The sequence below is a fragment of the Muscardinus avellanarius genome, assembly GCF_963383645.1.
Source record: "Muscardinus avellanarius genome assembly, chromosome: 17".
Classification (NCBI taxonomy): domain Eukaryota; kingdom Metazoa; phylum Chordata; class Mammalia; order Rodentia; family Gliridae; genus Muscardinus; species Muscardinus avellanarius.
In genome coordinates this window covers 14,070,823-14,091,591 of record NC_137803.1, presented here as the reverse complement: position 1 = coordinate 14,091,591, position 20,769 = coordinate 14,070,823, and the positions used below count along the sequence as shown (strand labels likewise).

The following is a 20,769-nucleotide window of genomic DNA, read 5'->3' as shown; positions in this document are numbered from 1 at the left end:
TGAAACAGGGTCTCACTGTATTACAGAGGACCTCACTAAATAGCTGAGGCTGCCAGTGAACCCAGATCCTCCTGTCTCAGCCTCCCGAATGCTGGGATTACAAATGTGTGCCGCCACACCTGGCTGACAGGAATATATTCTATCAATTAAAATAGTACTTCATGTTAAAAGTGGGTCTACAGCAACTCACCGAATATACTTTCATTAGACTATTCTAAACCAAATTCAAACTAAATAATTCAAGCATAACAGTTCTCTACATGATCTGCAAAAATGAAATAAATATTTGCTGTTATATAGCCGGGTGTGGTGGCGCACGCTTGTAATCCCTGCACTTGGGAGGCGGAGACAGGAGGATCGTGCAGGTTCAAAGCCAGCTGTGCTGGCTTAAGAGACTCTGTTTCCAAATAAAAAAGTATAAAAAATAGGTCTGGGAGTGTAGCCTGGAAGTAGAAGGGCTTCCAGGAACCCCAGTACCACCAAAAAAAAAAAAAAATATATATATATATATATATATATATACATATATATATATATACATATATATATATGCTGTTATATATAAAGAAGTCCTATGAAATAAACAAAACATTATACAACTATTTTCCACGTACAATACTAATGAAATGGAACACACAAGGAATTACTTTTGTGATATAAAAATTAATACTATAAAAATACTTTTAATTTCAAGATTCACTCAAAATATTTCTAAAATACAGTTTTGTTGCTTTTGTTTTTGTTTTGGTTTGTGGTAGTACAGGAGACTGAACCCAGGGGTATTCTACCTCTGAGCTATACTTCTAGCCCTATCTTTTTTTTTTTTTAAAACAGGGTCTCCCTAAGTTACCATACAATGGCCTCGAATCTGCAATCCTCCTGTCTTAGCCTCACAATTATTGGGATTACAGGTGTATGCCACCATACTCGGTTTAGATATTTTAGATAAAATATTTTTTTCTCTGCCTTGATAAATGAAAAATATAGAATACAGGTACAGAATATCACTTATTTATTCTAAGGTGTAGTCTGGCTACCATAAGTGATTTTAACTACTCTATTACAATCTGTCTCATATTATTGGAACTTATGGTACATTATACTAGGTATTTATTTATTTATTTATTTATTTGGTGGTACTGGGGTTCCTGGAAGCCCTTCTACCTCTGGGCTACACTCCCAGACCCATTTTTATATTTTTATTTGGAAACAGGGTCTCCTCTAAGCCAGCACGCGCAGCTGGCTTCGAACCTGCGCGATCCTCCTGTCTCTGCCTCCCAAGCGCGGGGATTACAAGCGTGCGCCACCATGCCCGGCTATACTAGGTATTTAAAGTAAGAGTTCTGTTGTTATTATTACAAATAAAATATAACATTTTAAAATTCCAAAAGCATAGCTATTCCCCACTCCCCAAATGGATTTGAACACAGCATTAAAATTACCTTGATGAGGGTCGGTGAGCATGTCCATTTGTGTCTATTCCTAATAAATGTAAGAAAAAAACTACTCTTTCTTCATTCAGTTTAGAAAATAAAGACTGATTGTTTCTGGCAGCATGAAATTGGTCCTATGTATAACAAATTAGGTAAAAATTACTTTATTTTATTTAAAAATAACACTGACAAAAACATTTAATAATATTTATACATAACTACAAAGACATCCAATATTGTTACCATATGTATAACTCATAGAAGAAATATCTGGGCAAGAACCAGGAATGAAACAGGTAGCGGTAACACTTCAAGAATGATTTACTATTTTTAAATAGACGCAAGGCTGGAGCGTTTCTCTTTGTCCTGCTACCATTCTAGCTCAGCCATAACTTCGCTCTTAGAGCTCTATAAATAGGAGCCTCACTACTTCCTTTGCCCCATCTATAACCTGTTCTTTACACTGTGTGATAGAAAAACATCTATTTAATGACATGCAGTTCAAAGATTATGAATTTCATAATGAGAGACTGGATTCCTAAGTTCTTCCAAGACAGAAGATTTCAGCTGTACTCACACTCACTGGAATACTTGTGTACACACTTGTGTAAAGTGCTTTTATTTTAGATAAGTCAATACACTATGGCAAGATAGAAGATATATTTTTGTTGCTCACATAAATGTTTCCATATATAGAAGATGTTAAGTGTGTGTGTGTGTATGTGTGTGTGTGTGTGTGTATTCTACTGAGGACTGAAGCTAAGGCTATTCTACCTCTGAGCTACACCCCCAACCCCATTTTTAATTTTTGTTTTGAAATAGGTTTTCACTAGGTTGTTGAGAGCCTAGTTAAGTTGCTGAGACTGGTCTTGAACCTGCAATCCTTCTCTTTCAGCCTCCCAAGCACTGGGATTACAGGCATGTGCCACCACGCCTAGCTGAAAATGTTAACTTTTAATGAGAGATGTTAACTTTCTTTTTTTTTTTTTTTTTTTTTTTTGGTGGTACTGGGGTTCCTGGAAGCCCTTCTACCTCTGGGCTACACTCCCAGACCTATTTTTATTTTTTATACTTTTTATTTGGAAACAGGGTCTCACTAAGTTGCTGAGAGCCTCACTAAGTTGCTGAGGCTGGCTTCAAACCTGCGCGATCCTCCTGTCTCGGCCTCCCAAGCGCAGGGATTACAAGCGTGCACCACCACGCCCGGCAAGATGTTAACTTTCCAACAAAAGTCTGAAGTATTTCACTATTTGCCAAATAATTATTCATCATTATAAATGTTAAAAATATATAACAGACTATTTTCTTCAAAAGTATAAAATTATTCTACTCAGCTGTCATATATAATGTGTTTATCTCCTAAGAAAATTTTAAATCTCGATGAGAATGGTAAATTCTAAAAGATACAAAGTTTAAAAAAAAAAAAAAAGGAAATGATAGAGCCCAACTGTATTCCCAGTACTTACTTCGGAAGCTGAAACAGGAGGATTACAGGTTAAGGCCAGCCTCAGCAACTTGGCAAGCCCTTCAGCAACTTAGCAAGAACCTGTTTCAAAGTAAAAAATGAAATAGGACTCGGAGTGTAGTTCTCATATGGAAAATGGCAGTCCTCAAAACTTAAATCCTACACATTTCCCATCTTTTCTTATAGTTATAAATGCCTTTGTGGTCATGGCCAATGAGATTTGAGTCAAACATCATCTTTATTGTAATAGAAATAAAAATTCAAGTCATTTTTCTATTACACCAGGCTAAACCTAATCTAAGTTAATACATGTATCTGTGTGCCATACAATTCTGTGACAGAAGAGTTAACATCGTGAAACAGTTAATATTCTCCCAATAAAAAGAGAGAGCAAATTGAAGAGAAATATGCCAACATATCAACAAACAAAGTACAGTGTAACAAGGTACTAAAAAAGTATTAAGGCAGTGTAGAGGAAAGCCATCTAAGTCACCTTGGAAGTAGAATAAAGTAAAGAAAAATTACAGAAAATCTAACAAAGAAGACGATGCATGAACTAGGTTTAAAAAAGTGAGTATCCTCAAAACAAATGAACCTTTGAGGACATTGTGTTAAGTAAAATTGTCAATCAAAAAAAGACAAATAATGCCGGGCATGTTGGCGCACACTTGTAATCCCCATGCTTGGGAGGCGGAGACAAGAGGATCATGCAGGTTCGAAGCCAGCTGTGCTGGCTTAAGAGACCCTGTTTCCAAAAATAAAATAGGTCTGGGAGTGTAGCCCGTAGGTAGAAGGGCTTTCAGGAACCCCAGTACCACCAAAAAAAAAAAAAAAAAGACAAATAATGTCTGATTCCACTTATTATAAAATGAGGTACTCTGAGTAGCATATCATAATGCACAGTAACAGAAAGTAGATACTAGTTGCCAGGGACTGAGGGACAAGGTAGTTATTTTGTGGGTATACTCTCAGAAATTCGGTCTTTTTAAAATGGTGTACTGCAATAAATCTCAAGTTTATACAAGCAGAAAAAAAGCTCTGAAAAATTTATTAACAATATCAGTTTCCAGTACTTTCAGTGAATATGTGTTTTATAGATTAAAAACTCAAAAGCACACCTTAACATTATTAAAAACCCAGGTATCCAGTTTTGTTGCATCATGGGAACCAAAATCCTCATCTTCAGCATTGTAACTGTGTGTATAAACATGGTTTCCATGAGCACCTAAAAAGGAAATTTGAGAAAAATTTATTTAAAAACATCTTTTAAATTATCATAAATATTAAACAATAATTTAAAGATTTTTATTTCATATGTTGGGAGAATAGGTCTCAATATGTTGGCCTGCTAGCCTCAAACTCCTGGGCTCAAATGATCCCTCTGCCTTGGCCTATTGAGCATTGGGACTACAGGTATGCACCATCATGTTTGGTTCCATTTAAAGAATCAAACGTAACCAGAATTTTTACAAAGCACTTTGTTTTATAGTTAGGGGAAGGAAGATTAGTGAAATCATCAATATTTATTTTATGTGCTGTGGACCATTGTTATGTATTTTAACATATTTTTGTCTGTACAATAATATAGTCTCATTTTACAAATATATGACATGTAAATTAATTAACTTGTCAAAGTCAAAATTTAAGTAATCAAAGCAAACATGAGCCAGGCGTGGTGGCGCACGCTTGTAATCCCAGCATTTGGGAGGCTGAGACAGGAGGATCACGGTTCAAGGACAGTCTCAGCTACTTAGTGAGGCCCTTTGCAACTCAGTGAGAACCTATTTCAAAATAAAGAATAAAAAATAGGACTGGGGGTATAGCTTGGAAGTAGAATGCTTTGGGTTCCATTCCTAGTAACACACACACACACACACACACACACACACACACACGAGCACCAATGTTTTTCTCCCTTTAAGGATTAAACTATATAAAAAATATATGCTTCTTAGAATGTTCCAATCTAAAACAGATGAAGCTATCTGGTTATAAACCTTCCTGAAGCAAGAATAAAATTTAAATATTTCAATTTCCTTATTTATAGACCACGTATATTTTTCTTAGTATAAGGGAATAAATATCATTTATTGCCAAGCAGTTTGAAAAGATCAAAAAGCATATTAATCTTATAGACTTGCAAGGGTTTAAGAATCTAATCAATTTCTGGGAGATATAGGCTCTTGCAGGCCAGAAGGAAGAGACATAACAAAGTAATGGCGATCTCTATACTATCATTTCAGCTCTAATGACCCTTTACCTCTGCTCTATCATTCGACATCCCACATCCCAAATAAAGAGACCTGAGAGGGTTACTGGTTACCATAAGAAATGGGACATTCCTACTGGAGTGTGCCTGAATCCGGCATTGCTTCTGTCCCATCAATTGTAGCCAGAGGAGAAGGGTAAACTTGGTAAGCCATATCAACTTTATCTGCCCTCACCACACTACCCACTCAAAGAAGATAAACTGCTTCCCAAAGAAGGAAATATATAAATGGCAGGCAGTTTGGGATATTTTGGCCTGCCCAGTAGAATAATATTTTATCAATGCAAAATTCTGAATGTAGATTTTGCTTTCTAGATATATAGTAATGTTATTAGTTCCAAGTATAATAATGAAACCCATGTGTAAGTATAATGATACAAATTTTCCTTTAAGTGAATGGTCAGCCATTCTGCTCCTAGTAAAAAGTATTGAATGATACAAAATTAATCCAACCAATTTTAGAAAACATTATAAAGAAACTTTCTAACCAAGGGATGTCCTAATACTTGCAGGTTTGTGCACATAACAACTCCAAATGTCAGACATCAATACCATCTTCATAATAAAGATATGTGATAAGTGCTTTACTAAATATTTCACATGAATTATCTAATTTAATTCTAATATTATCATTACATATTATGAAAAGAAAAACAAGCTCACAGACATTACCTAATTTACCCAAGATTATAAAGTTGTTAAATGGTAGACCTGTATACCATTCCATTATACTATTCCAGTCAATTCAAAACACTAACAGTATCATGTGCCAATATTTCAAGTACAACTAAGAAGGAAAAACCATTGCCAATTGAACAATCATGCCATTCCTTGTAATACACATTCCTATTTCAGAGCTGTTAAAAATGTGAAAATACATGTCTTAAAACTAATAAATATATAATATGTAAAAATATTAGCATATTGCTTTATTATTCATTTGCTACTTGAGAAAATATCATCAATGGCTCTTACCTTTGGCAAACATACTGAGAATATCTGGGCTTCCCCAGCTCCATGTGTACTTGCTTTCATTAAAAAGAGAATCAAATTCTACAGGATTTTCCTTCCATCCTAAGGTAATAGAGAAGAAAAGCAATGAACAACAATAGCAATAAGTGTGTGATAAAATAAGCCCCAAGAGAAGTATTTTTCTAATACTGATTGAAGAACAGGTACAAAAGTAAACATAAACTTTGTTAGGCATAATTTACCACTACTTTAAAAACCTAGCAACAGATGGTCTACTGCTTCCTAAAATATAAAATCACATTTGAACTTTTGAGAGTTCACTTCTAGGAAAATCACACACCCATCCAACCATACTCTTTCAATAGCACAGGATGAGGAAAGACTAAAACTTAATTATAGAATCAAAACCAGTGTGAGCTCCTGTGCGTAAGGCATGCTGAAACACCCGTCCAAAGTACCTCAAAACACACTCTTCACCGTAACATGATTCAGTGGTGAAGAAAGAATATCTACATGACAAATGATTCAATTAATAAAATTATCTAAGCAAACAGTACCTTTGGCAACTGCACTGACATCTTCATAAAAGCCAGCTATCAGGGCCACGTGCCCTGGCCGGGATTCTGTCGGCACACGTGTATGAGATATCCCCCAGCTGCCTTTATGCATTATGACATTCCTAAAAGATAATACAGATAAAACATTAACAAACACCATGATTAAATATGCATGTAAAGCTTTAGAAAAGAAAGATCATTATAGAAGGAATGAAAGCCAAAGAGGAGGGATGGGGGGATGTTTCTCAGCAGGAAAGTACTTGCTTAGTATATACAAGGTCCTGGGTATGAACTCCACCATGACAAAAAAAAATAAATAAATAAACAAGCATAGACAACAAAACCTAAAATTTGAGAGGGAAATGGATCTTTCAAAAACTACACGACGGCCAGGCACGGTGGCGCACGCTGTAATCCCAGCTGTAATCCCAGCATTATGGAGGCTGAGGCCTGAGTATCTCAGTTGGTGGATAGCCTCAGCAAGGCCCTTTGCAACTCAGTGAGAACTTGTTTCAAAAAAAATTAAGAAAGACTGCAAAATAGGGCTGGAGATGTAGCTTGAAGGTACAATGCCCCTGGGTTCCATCCTCAGTACCCCCCCCCCAAAAAAAGTAATAACCACATGACAGCTGGTCGCAGTGGCACAGGTTTGTAATCCCAGTACTCAGGAGGCTAAGACAGAAGGATCACAGGTTTGCAGCCAGCCTTTGTAACTTCGTGAGCCTGTCAGCAACTTAGAGACTCTCTTTCAAAATAAAGAATAAAATAGGGCTGGGGGTGTAACTCAGAAGTAGAATGTCCCTGAGTTCAATCTCCAGTACCACAAAAAAAAAAAAAAAGAGAAAAAAAAATGACTCTCGCTCTGGCCCTCCCATCAGTTCAATGCAGCGGCATGAGTGAGTCCAGGTAAGTCGGACAAAGAACTGTCAACCACTGCACAGAACCACAAGACAAAAGACACTACTGATGTTTCAGGCCATAAAATGCCGAGATGGTTTGTTACAGAGATGACTGATGTGCCTAATATTATTATATTGTTAAATGTTACTTAGTGTGATGATACCATTGTGGTTATGTGGGAAGAACTCCTCGTTATTAAGATAAACGTGGTGGGGAATGAGGTGTCTCAATATTTTCCTTTTGAATTGTTTAGGAAAAATAATTAAAATGAGGTCTATGGAGATGCACACCTGTGTGCATTTATGTGTGTATGTGTTGAAAGAAAATTAAAATATTTAAAAAGCTAAAACTGTTAAAAACTACACTAAGGATATAAAGATGCACATTGGATAATTTTTCTTGTTTGATTCTGGGGATGAAACCCAGGACTTGCTAACATGCTAGGCAGAAAGTCTGCTACTAAGCTACATTCTCCAGTCCTTTTTTAAAATTTTTTTTATTTTATTTAATTTTTTAAAATTTTTATTGGTGCACTGTAATCATACATCTTAATGGAATACAAGATGGTGGAGACAGACATACACACATCATCCAATTAGCTCTTACCCAAATCCCGCCCGATTCTCTCCCCCTCCCTCCCTCCCTCTAATGTTTGGCTTAACTGATTGACTTTAATATGTTTGCTAAAGTACCTCATGTGCATTAGAGAATTTCCTTCTTCTCCCCTCACATTCCCTCAGTTATGTAGCTCTATTTACTTATCTTCGTCTAGAGTTCCTCCTATGACCCATTTTCTTCCTAGTTTCTGCATATTAGACAGAGCATCCAAGTTCTTATTTTTTGTGTGACTGACTAATCTCACTTAGCATAATGTCCTCCAGTTCCATCCATTTCCCTGTAAACGATGTTATTTTGTTTTCTTTATGCCCGAGTAAAATTCCGTTGTGTACATATACCACAGTTTTGTGATCCATTCATCTGTTGATGGACATCTCAGCTGGTTCCATAGTTTGGCAATGGTGAACTGTGCAGCTATGAACATAGACACACATGCATTAGTTTGGTCGTTTGGTTTCCATTCTTTTGGGTAGATATCCAGAAATGGTATTGCTGGATCATATGGTAAGTTCATACCCATTCTTGTAAGGATCCTCCACACTGTTTTCCAAAGTGGTTGCGCTAATTAGCAATTCCACTAAAAATGTATTAGAGTTCTCACTTCCCCACATCCTCAGCAGCATTTGTTGTTGTTTGTGTTTTAAATGATTGTCATTCTAGTTGGAGTTAGGTGAAATCTCAGGGTAGTTTTGATTTACATCTCTCTGATTGCTAATGATGTTGAGCATTTTTTCATGCATTTATTGGCCATTTGAATTTCTTCCTTTGTGAAGCGTCTATTTAGTTCATTTGCCCATTTTTTGATTGGGCTATTTGTTTTCTTAGTGCTGAGATTCTTGAGTTCTCTGTATATTCTAGATATTACTCCTCTATCAGAGAAGTAAGTAGTTGGCAAAAATCATCTCCCATTCTGTTGGCTCTCAGTTGAGGTTCTTGATAGTTTCCTTTGCTGCACAGAAGCTCTTCAGTTTCGTACACATTGATTTGCCTGTAGTTTCTTGTGTCTTTGGGGTCTTGTTGATTTTTCTATGTCTGTGAGAAATGATCTTGGTAATTTAATGGGTGTTTCATTGAATCTGTACATCATTTTTGGAAGTTTTGACATTTTGATGCTATTTATTCCACCCATCAATGAACAATGAGGATCATTCCATCTTCTAAGGTCTTCTTCAATTTCTTTTTTCAGTGTTTTATAATTTTTTTGTAGAGGTCTTTTACCTCCTTGGTTAAATTTATTCCTAAGTATTTTAATGTTTTGTGGGGAATCCTGAGTGGAAGTGTTTTCTGGATTTCTTTTTCAGAGGATTTATGGTTGGTATACAGAAAAGCTTCTTACTTTTTAAGATTGATTTTGTATCCAGACACTTTGCTGAATTTGTTGATCAGTTCTATAAGCCTTTTCGTTGACTTGGTTGAATCTTCTTAGTATCATGTCATCTGCAAATAGTGAAAGTTTGGGTTCTTCCCTTCCTATTTGTAATCCTCGGATTTCCTTTTCTTGCCTTATTGCTCTGGCTTGAGAAACAAGTACTATATTGAAAAGAAGTAGTGATAATGGACATCCTTGTCTTGTTCCTGTTTTTAGAGGAAATTCTAGACGTTTTTCCCCATTTAATATGATATTAGCTGAAGGCCTATTGTAGATTGCCTTTATGATATTGAGGTATGTTCCTTCTATTCCAATTCTCTGCAGTGCTTTTAAAATAAATGGATGTTGAATTCTGTCAAATGCTTTTTCATTGTTTATTAAAATGATCATGTGATTTTTGTCTTTGGTTCTATTTATATGATGAATTACATGAACTGATTTTCATATGTTGAACCAGCCTTGCATCCCCGGGATGAAGCCTACCTGGTCATGGTGTATGATTTTCTTGATGTGGTTTTGAATGTGTGTTGCTAGTATTTTGTTTAGCAGTTTTGTATCCATGTTCACCAAGGAAGTTTTCCTTCCTTGAGCTGTCTTTATTTGGTTTTGATATTAATGTGATGCTGGCTTTATAGAATGTATTTGGGAAAGTCCTGTTTCTTTCTATTTCACAAGATAGATTGAGGAATATCAGAAGGCCTTTATTATTACTATAGTTACATTACCGATTTGACTATCTGGAGATCTCTGCAATTCTGTGTTGTTAGGTTCTGATATTGTGGTGTTGTGGGAGCTCGTTGCCTCCTTGTTATTCCTCCTTCTCATGATTTCATCTGTTGCTTTGGACAGAATTCTCTCTAGGTATCTCAAGGTGTCAGCTGGTATATCCAAGGACAAGTTGTATTCAACAGTGAAGGCTGAGTGAGGAGGAAAGTGAGGTCATAAATCCAAGAATAGGGTGAAGCCTCAGATAGGATCAAATAGAACCAGAGTATGAGTTTGGTAAATTAAGATAGATTAGAGATTAGAGATAGTTGTTATGTAGTAGTGTTCTAGTAACTAATGCAGAGTTTCTGGTATAGTGACATGAAGTGGATTGAATACAAGGCAAGGAAGAGAGAAGAGAGAGAATAAATATCAAAATGGCCACTCTTCCAAAAATGATCTGCAGATTCAGTGCAATTCCCATTAAGATACCAAGGTCATTCTTCACAGATATAGAAGTCAATCCTTAAATTCATTTGGAACAGCAAAGGAAATGATCAAGAACCTCAAGAAAGAGCCAACAGATTAGGAGAAGATTTTTGCCAGCTACTCCTCTGAAAAAGGACTAATATCTAGAATATACATAGAACTCAAGAAACTTACCTCCAAAAATAAATAAATAACCCAATCAAAAAAAACGGGCAAGAGGACTAAATAGACATCTCACAAAAGAAGAAATACAAATTGCCAATAAATGTATAAAAAATGTTCAACATCATTAGCATTCAGAGAGATGTAAATCAAAACTTCCTTGAGATTTCACCTATCCCCAATTACAATGACAATCATTAAAAACACAAACAACAACAAGTGTTGGTGAAGATGTGGAAAAGCAGGAACTCTGATACCCTGTTGGTGTGATTGCAAATTGGTTGCAACCACTTTGAAAAACAGTGTAGAGGATCCTCAGGAGAATGGGAATGAACCTACCATATGACTCAGATATACCACTCCTGAATATCTACCCCCCAAAAATGGAAACCAAACTACCACCATAATGCATGTGTATCTATGTTCATAGCTATACAATTCACAATTGCCAAACTATGGAACCAGCAGAGATGTCTGTCAACAGATAAATGAATTACAAGACCATGGGACATGTACACAGTGGAATTTTACTCAGCCATAAAGAAGAACAAAACTATGTTATTTGCAGAGAAATGGATGGAACTAGAGAACTTAACCCTAAGTGAGATTAGTCAGTAACCAAAAGTGACAGGTCGGATGTTCTCCCTTATATGCGGATGCTGGGAAGAAAATGGGATGTAGGAGGGACTCCAGACCATAGGAGGATGAGTGAAGAAGGCAACCTGACAGAGATGAAGAGGAAGGAGGGAAACATGGACATGATGTACATACACAAACTTATCAAAGCCAACTACTGCGCTGAGCACAGGAAGGAGGGAGGAGTAGGAAATAGGGTGGGAATTGAGAGAGGGCTCAGTGAGTGCTGGGTGAATGTATGCCTCTCTCACCCTGAGCTTCAACGAGATGTATGGTTACAATGCACCAATAAAAAAAAAAAAAATAGGGTCTTGCTAGGTTGCTGAGAGTATCACTAAACTGCCAAGGCGCTCCTCAAACCTGCGATCCTCCTGACTCAGTCTCCCAAGTACTGGGATTACAGATGTGTGCCACCATGCCTGGCTTCAACCATATTTAAAAAAAAATTTTTTTTAACTATTTTAGAAGAAGCTACAAATATACAATGGCTTTCAACGCTAAACACATCAGTTATTTGAGCCCTCACCCCACAGCATTTACTATTAGTCAAATTGAAAGGAGAAACAAGTACAACCTGAAAAGATTGACTTTTCCCTATCAACCAGTATATATTCCTCTTAAAAACTTTGAGGGCTGGGCTAGGAATTAGTTCAGTAATAGAGTGTATGCTTAGTACTTGCGAAGCTCTGGGTTTAGTCCCTAGCACCTCCCTCCAATACACACACACACACACACACACACACACACACACACACACACACAACTTTGAAATGAACTATACATCTCTTTTCTTTGGCAACTAAGAAATTTGCCCCAGTATATTAAGCAAATGCTACACATTTTTGTGTACCGCACTTCAACCTAGTTTGATCTTTTCCTCCTGATCCTTCCCTATTGACCTGAGTTGCTCATGTATTTTAACCTTTAGTACATGATTCACTTCCTTAAGCCACCATCGACTTATTTCTGAAAATTCAACACAGCAAGCATTCCAATTCCTTCTTCTAAGAGCCAACAAATATTTCATTGCCTACTTATGTTCTAAGAACTGGACATAAAGTGGTTCATATGTCCCAGCCCTCATGGAACCTGCAGAACTGTGAATACTGTAAAGAAAAATAAAACTGGGTAAAGTGACAGTGAAGACACAGGTGGGGAGGTGAAGACAGAGCACTTCAGGTGAATCTCCTCCAGAATTTAATTTTAATCTCTCTATACACCAGAATTAGAAAGAACTTCTAAGGGGCTCACCTTTCATCAAAAAATTGTTTTTATAGGAGCCTCATCAGGCAAAAAAATATAAATAAACATTTCCTTTCAAAGCTGCTTAGTGGAAGATAGAGGCACATTAAACAGTGACCTCAACATGGAAGGCAGGGTATCTATTTTGTTATAGAGAATTGTATCTTAATATAAAGTCTATATTTTATAAACACCATTGTTGTAGTAATTAATTACTATTTGTGCTTGTGATTATGTTTTAAAAATAGCTGTGTGTGTGTGTGTGTGTGTGTGTGTGTGTGTGCGCGTGTGTGTGTGTTTCTGGGAATTGAACATCTAAGTGAAACCCTCAGCCTCATTTTTTTATTTTGAAACGGGGTCTCACTAAGTCGCTGAGGGCCTCGTTTATTTGCTAAGGCTGGGTGCGAACCCACCTCCCAGCCCAGCCTCCCATGTACTGGGATTATAGGTGTGTGTCAGCATGCCCCCCATTTTAAGAAAATGATAATGTAATGAGTTTATTGAATTAAGAACCAGAATTAAGAAATTAGGACAGGTTAGCCAAAGGAGCTAGGGCCACATCTTTACTCTTCTCCTTCTGCTTGTCCTTCATTTCTTTCTTTCTTTCCTTATTCCTTCCTTCTTTTCTTTTTTTCTTTTTTTTCTGAGACATAGTCTTTCTATAATGCGGACAGTGGCCTCTAACTCCTGCCTCCAGCCATCCTCCCATCTCAGCCTCCTGAGTAGCTACAGTGCCCACCGGGCTAAGGCCACACATTTCCTTCTACATTCAGCTTCTACAACAGTAGAAATAACACACAGAAGCTGGAGTAAGCCGGCATCGTGGTGCTCACATATGAGACAAAGACCAAGGAGCGAGAGCTCTGCCCTCTTTCTCCTCATCCCCTCTACCCAATGAGAAACAGGAAGATGTGCTTCTGTTTACCTGACCCAGGATAACTTTTCTAAGGGATGTAGGCTTACCTCAAAAACGGCGCCCTGGAGACTCCATCTTCTTCCAGCTCATACAGCTTATCCGCCCGCAGGCCGTCGGCCACAAACAACACCAATCTTCTTGCTGGTGGAGGCAGTGCGGTGGCCTGGGGAGTCATCCCATGAACCAAGGGCGATGTGAAGTAGATGTCAAAGATGGAGATGAACAGCACAAAATGGACAAGCAAGCCCAAAGTGAAGAACAGCAGCATATCCAGGGTAACCAAGTTATCTCCAAGAAGAGCTGGAAGCGGGAACAAAATCAAACTGGGGTAAATGAATGCAGTCTTCTGCATTTCCACTTATCGTGATGACTACATATAAATTGAGCATGCATTTTAGAATACATAACTCACAACCTCACTTTCATTTGTGGGGTTAATGACAAACATTATTTAATAATGAGATTATAAAATACATGATAACATATACCCAAGCAAAAGTTCAAGTGTTATAAGTAATTATAACCAATAAACTATTTCTTATAAATTTCAGAGCATACTAAAAACATAAAAATTAACATGGGATCAAATAACATACAAAGAACTAAATCAGTCCTAAAAATGAGTTAGGGTTCGGTCAGATCCAATGCTATATAAAATCAAATGATAACTGTTGCTACTCTCAGAATTTAAAATTATTTAAAGGTTTACAGATTAATTAAAAATTAATTAAATGTTTTCAGTTGATATTTTTTAACTTTGGCAATCAGCTGGGGAGAAGGGTGTCCCTTTGGCTTTCTTGCCTGTCATCAAATTGAGCAGAAAACACACACCCTACTCATGTGGCTGAGTCATTTGTAAGAAGGTAAACTTCATCTTCAGAATTTTGTACTCATTAAGGAACACTGCGTCAAAAGCTATGAGTGTCTTCAGGGTTGTGGATATTCTGACATGGAAACCGTTTTCAGTTGAATGTTGATCTTCCTAATGATAAGTCACATAACTCGTTAAGGTCTTTCCTTTCCTTAATCATCAAGGCCTCCTAAAGAAAAAGCTATCACTTCAAATAAAAGCAGCACAATAAAGTTTATAAAGAGTAGAATAATACCCTAAATCACAAGACTTCAAACTGAGAAATTATTCTTAATATCTTTACTTACGTACAAAGAAATTTTAAACTATCCTCAGAGCCCTTGCCAAATATACACTCAAGCTCTTGGTTCTGCTTTTAAACATGTAAAAATATAATGAGTTAGGCATGGTGGCGCACGCTTGTAATCCTAGTACTCGGACTGAATGCCCCTGGATTCAATCCCCAGTACTGAAAAAAAATAACACACACACACACACACACACACACACACACACACACACACACACACACACAAAGATCCTACTCTTTGACTATTCTCTAGGAATAATTCAAGAAATCTCTGAACTACATTTAAGGAAGTTTAGCTACTTAGCTGCCATCAGAGCATTGCATGCTTAGGAAAGACGAGGACAGTCCAGGATCCCCTTGACTGCACTAAAAGATATCCTTCAGTGTAAGTATAAAAATCTACAGTGTAGCTGGGCACAGTCACTCACATCTGTAATCCCAGTACTAGGGAGGCTGAGACAGGAGGATCATAGGTTTGCAGCCATCCTCACCAACTTAGTTAGGTCCTCTGCACCTTGGGGAGACCCTGTTTCAAAACTAAAAAATAAACTAGCACTGGCATATAGCTCTGAGGTAGAATGCCCCTAGGTTCTATCCCCAGTACCACACAAAAAATAAAATAACCATACAGCATAAGTATGATATGTATATGATATACTTACACATATATAAATGTGGATACAATTTTTAAATTATAATTGACTAAGTGCTGTTAGAATAAAAGCATACTTGAGGACATAAATTTCAAAATGGGACAATATCTTAGATACAAGTATTAAAATTGGCATACGGTACTCACTGAGTATAAAATATTGTCTAAGATTTGAAAAGACCTTCTGGGATATTTCTAATAAATATTATTGTCTCATAAATTTTTAGGACAGAAAAAGCCAAAGCTTGCAGTTTTTTGTTTAATAGATACATTCTTCCTCCCTATGTTGCTATATGTGGTTTCTTTCTACTGAAAACAATAGGCTACAGGTTATATTTTATTATATACTTTCTGAGAGTGCTCTATGGAAAAATAAGTTACAGTTTTGTGCTTAACAGCAAGGAAAAATCAAATTTTACTCATATTTGACAGAATCGTTTTACTTGTTTTATAGCATATTCCCTTCTCTCTTCTATGCTACTACATAGAGACTTTCCTTTCCTTATTTAAGTATTCTTATTTGGGGTATTGAAGCGAAGGCGTGGTAAGCACTTGCTTACCATTTGAGTTATACCACTACCCCCAAACCCACTGCCCTTATTTTTCTGTACTGGGGCTTGAACCCAGGGCTTCATACATGCTAGACAAGTGCTCTTTAAAAGTTTGTTCGTTTGTGTGTTTTTTTATACAAGATCTTGCTAAATTGCCTACACTAGCCTCAAACTTACAATCCTCCTACCTCAGCTTCTTAAGTAGCTAGATTATAAGGATGCACCACTTTGTCTAGCCTAGCCTCAAATTCCATATTGATGGATGATCACTATCTTCACATTTTTTTTTAATTAGGCTGTGAGGTTGCCGTGGTGGTACATACTGTAATCCCAGCTAGAGGGGCTGAGACAGGAGGGTAAGAAATCCAAGGCCAACCTAGGCAACATAGTGAGACCCTGTCTCAAAACAAAAAGGTCTAGGGATATAGCCTAGCAGTAGAGAGCTCTGGCTTCAGTGCCCAACATACACACATACACACAAAGTAGAAAATCTTCTCCAGTTGTGTATTTGTTTTTCACGAAGAGAGGTCTTCAGTATTCCTACCACACAGGTAACTAAGTCTAGTGACGGATACGTAAACGAGCGTGACCGCAGCAATGGCGTCACAATGTACACCTGTATCAAACATCACGTGCACACCTCAAATAAATTATTTATCAATGATACTTCATTAAAGCATAGAAATAAATTATCAGAGAAATAAAAAAAAAGAAAATCTTCTCCAGGGCCTTCCATCTTCTTGGAAATGACATAATTTTGTTCTTCTTTACTGCTGAGTAGATTTCCATTGTGTGTATATCCATGATTTTTTATTCCATTCATTATATTAAGTGAGATTAGCCAACCGCAAAGTCAAGGGCCATCGGTTTTCTCTAATATGAAAAAGCTAGGGAGTAACAAGCGGGGCTCCGGATAATGGAGGAGAAACCTTAGTGGGGCCAGGGAGGAGGGCAAAGGAAGGGGAGGAGGGAGACTGAGGTTCATACGTGGAAATACTGCCACTGACTATGTGCACATTAAGAATATACCAATGTCAATCTCAGTACTATCTACTGGGAAGAGGAGAGTGAGGGAGGCACCAAGTGCTGTGTGCATGGATGTCATTGTCAACATGACTTACGTTATGATGTAAGACTATAATGCACCAATCAAACACATTTTTTAAAAAAAGAAAATCTTTTTACTTAATATGAAGAGTCTCAGCATTACTGAACCCATTTAAAGTTCCAGGAAAAATGTATAACTATTTCCCCAAATTTGAAAGTTCTGAACTTTCACATTAATCTTCATAGCATATCGGTCAGATTAGGGTGCTTATGTCCATTTTTATTTGCTTGCATGCTAGCTAGTAAGATGTACACTGACTGTCTATAGTTCTTCAAAACTTGCTATTTGGGCTTCATTAGTAGAGATCATTAAGACTTAAGAACCTCTCCACTCCTTTAACCACCACACACAGGCCCTATTGAAAAAAGGTCCATTGCCACCTCTCGCAACAAATCTTATCCTGTTGCATTTTTCTACTGGGATACTCTTTATTGTGTTACTTCAAAGCTAATATTTCCATAGTGTCCTGGTGCATGAAGAAATTCGGATTAATGGCCTTTGTGGTACTTGGAACTTTTTGTTTGAGCATACTTCTTCGGCCAGTTATTAAAATTTTTCTCATAGGAATTAATAGAGGAATTACTTGCACTGACATGATGTGCCAATCTCAATATCCCGCCTGAGGATGAAAGAGCGAGGAGGGGGCCAGGGGTGAAACCCACCAAGTTCTGTGCGCATATATGTCACTATCGTTACGTGAGACTGCCATGCACCAATAAAAGTTTAAAATAAAATATATATATAATTAAAATTTTTTTCTCGTGGAATATGAGAACGAAAATCAAATGTCTTTAATATTCTAAATTTGCCCTCTGGGTTTATCATCATCTGTCCCAAACGATCTAGTTTTTAAGGAACACATGCATCTTTGTTCAAAGTTGCAGGTCAATAAGGTTATTAATGGACTCACTTTGTCCAGAACAATGAGTTCCTGGAACACAAGACTTTCTTGATTTTTAAAAATTTCTACAAAATTCACCTAATCTTTAACATCTTAGTCATTTTTAACTGTAGAGTTCAGTGGTATTAAGTATATTCATACGTTGGGCAACCAATCTTCAGAACATTTTATTTTATAAAACTTGTAAAATAAAACATCAATAAAACATAACATTATAATAAGGCATTATACCCATAAAGCAACAAATTCCCATTTCCTTCTCCCTCAACACCCTAGCAACCACCATTTTACTTTTTTTACATTAATTTCATTATTCTTTTTTTTTTTTTTGGCGGCAACAGGGATTGAACCCAGGGGTATCCTACCTCTGAGCTACACCCCAGCCCCATTTTTTATTCTTTAATTTGAAACAAGACATCACTAAGTAGCTGAGGTTGGCCGCGAACCTGCGATTCTCCTGTCTCAGCCTCCCAAGTACTGGGATTACAAACATGCACCACCATGTCTGGCTCATAGTTTCCACAAGTAAAACCATACAGTATTCATCCTTTGTGACCAGCTTGTTTCATTTAGCATAAAGTCCTTTCGGTTAATCCATACCATTACAGGTGTCAGCATTTCTTTCCTTTTTAAGTTTGAGTAATATTGAAATGAAAGTATATAGTATATTTTGGCGAGTGCTTTACCCACCATGAATATTTGGGTTATTTCCACCTTTTGGTGATTATGAGTTAATGCTACTAGAAACATGGGTCTACATCAGTTTTATTTTAAAGCAAACACTGGGCACCAGCCAGAGAGAGTCATATTCCTCTGCTCAACTGTTAGAGGAATAGAAAATATGGGAAAATAGAATATTTGGTTAGCACTACTATCTGTTACAGATATAGTCTCATACATATTTTATACCATAAGTAATATAATACATATATTGTTATTATTACATGCAATCATTATTGTATGTGTGTACGTATATAAATGCATTACGAACACTGGCTGGGTGTGGGGAAAGGATTGTAGTGGATAAAGAGACAAATCAGGGAGACTATTAAAAAGCTAGTCAGAGCTAGACTTGCGGTATATGCTTCTAATCCCAGTACTTGGGAGGCTGAGACAGAAGGATCACAGGTTCAAAGTCAGCAATTAGCAAGGCTCTCAGAAACGTAGTGAGACTCTTTCCAAAGAAAAAATGAAATCAGTTTCAGGGTCTAGCTCAGAGGTAGAATGTGCTGGGTTCAATCCTTAGCACAACCAGGAAAAAAGCTAGTCAGGCTTGGTATGGTGGTGTCTTTAATTTCGGTACTTAGAAGGCTGAGACAGAAGTATCATGTATTCCAAGCCAGCCGCACCAAATTAGTGAGTCCCTCAGCAACTTAATGAGACCCTGTTTCAAAATAAAAAAATAAAATAGGGCTGAGGGTATAGTTTGGAGGTAGATTACCCCTGGGTCCAACCCCTAGTATAGCAAGAAAACAAAATAAAAAACAAGAAGCTGGTAAGTATGTAAGGAAGACAATTAAAGATTATTGCTGACTAACCTAAATTTTTGCAGTAAAAGCTGAAGGAAGGAAACCAAATTATATGTTGGAGGGAGATTATGGAGCTTCTATAAAAGGATATATTTGGATAGAAATATAATGACTTCTAGATCTCTGGTTTGTGGACCTGGATGGCCTTTACCTTAGAGAAGGAACAAATTATCTTGGTAAGGAAAGTAGAAGTGAGAAGGGACTGAGCATTTCCTTTTTGACATGTTAAAGTGAGGTTCAGAGATGTCATAGTAGTGTTATGTACATACGTGATAATACCAATGGCAATCTTGTGCCATGTATGGGGGAGGGGGCAGGAAGTGAGAGCTGAGGGAAAACTCAGCAGCTGCTGTGTGCAAATGATACTATCACTACTTACTAGATTATGATGGGAGACGATAAGACCATAATGTACCAATAAAAGTATAAAAATAGACATGGCAAAGCTCTTCAAAGTAAAATAGTTGATGTCTCATTGACTGAACTAGAAAATAAAATAGATGTCATAGTAGATAGTTGTTGTGAAGCTCAGGTCTTTACAGTAACAACCCAGAGAGATCCGATACTACAGACTGAGAAGATAAACCTAGTAAAGTTGAAGGAAAACTCAACTTCAGCCCTGAGGCTAAAAGGACAGTGTGTAGAGTGTGTTCAGCTGCCAGGCACACATAAAGGTTCAGGAAAGACAGCAATGAGCGATTGAGCACTTGGGGTTGTCCACCTGACAGAAGTTTTCAACAGGGTAGTAAGAGCTGAGTCCCATATTAAGTGGATGTTTGAACCATGAAAAGATGGGAGAAAGGGAAACAGAATGTGGACACCTCTGGGAAAGAGCATTAACTTTGGGGAGAAAAAAAGAAAAGTGAAAATTGAGGTAGCATCAACGGAGGGAATACTTTTATTTTTTATTCAATCTCTATATTATTATATGTAATTTCTTTCTACTGGCAACAATAAGCTACGCATTATATTTCACCATATACTCTCTAAAAGTGCTCTATGAAAAAATAAGAGCTGATTTTGTGCTTAATTGTAAGAAAAAACTCAAATTTTAATCAGCGTTGTCAGAATTTTTACTTTTCGTATATCATAATTCCCTCCCTTCTTCTGTGCTACTACATAGCAGCCTTCCATT

General features: G+C 37.1%; 1 protein-coding gene across 1 annotated transcript in view; it reads right to left on the bottom strand.

Annotated features, from left to right (window-relative positions):
• PIGN (phosphatidylinositol glycan anchor biosynthesis class N) overlaps positions 1 to 14,001 on the bottom strand; it is a gene marked incomplete at both ends in the record, with an annotated part of 98,152 nt that extends 84,151 nt beyond the window's left edge. Inside the window, 5 exons of the mRNA XM_080714674.1 lie at positions 1,443 to 1,567; positions 4,017 to 4,123; positions 6,143 to 6,241; positions 6,697 to 6,818; positions 13,781 to 14,001. Of these exons, the coding sequence (XP_080570800.1) occupies positions 1,443 to 1,567; positions 4,017 to 4,123; positions 6,143 to 6,241; positions 6,697 to 6,818; positions 13,781 to 14,001 (674 nt within the window). The remainder of the gene's footprint in view (positions 1 to 1,442; positions 1,568 to 4,016; positions 4,124 to 6,142; positions 6,242 to 6,696; positions 6,819 to 13,780) is intronic.
• Positions 14,002 to 20,769: the final 6,768 nt, after the last annotated feature.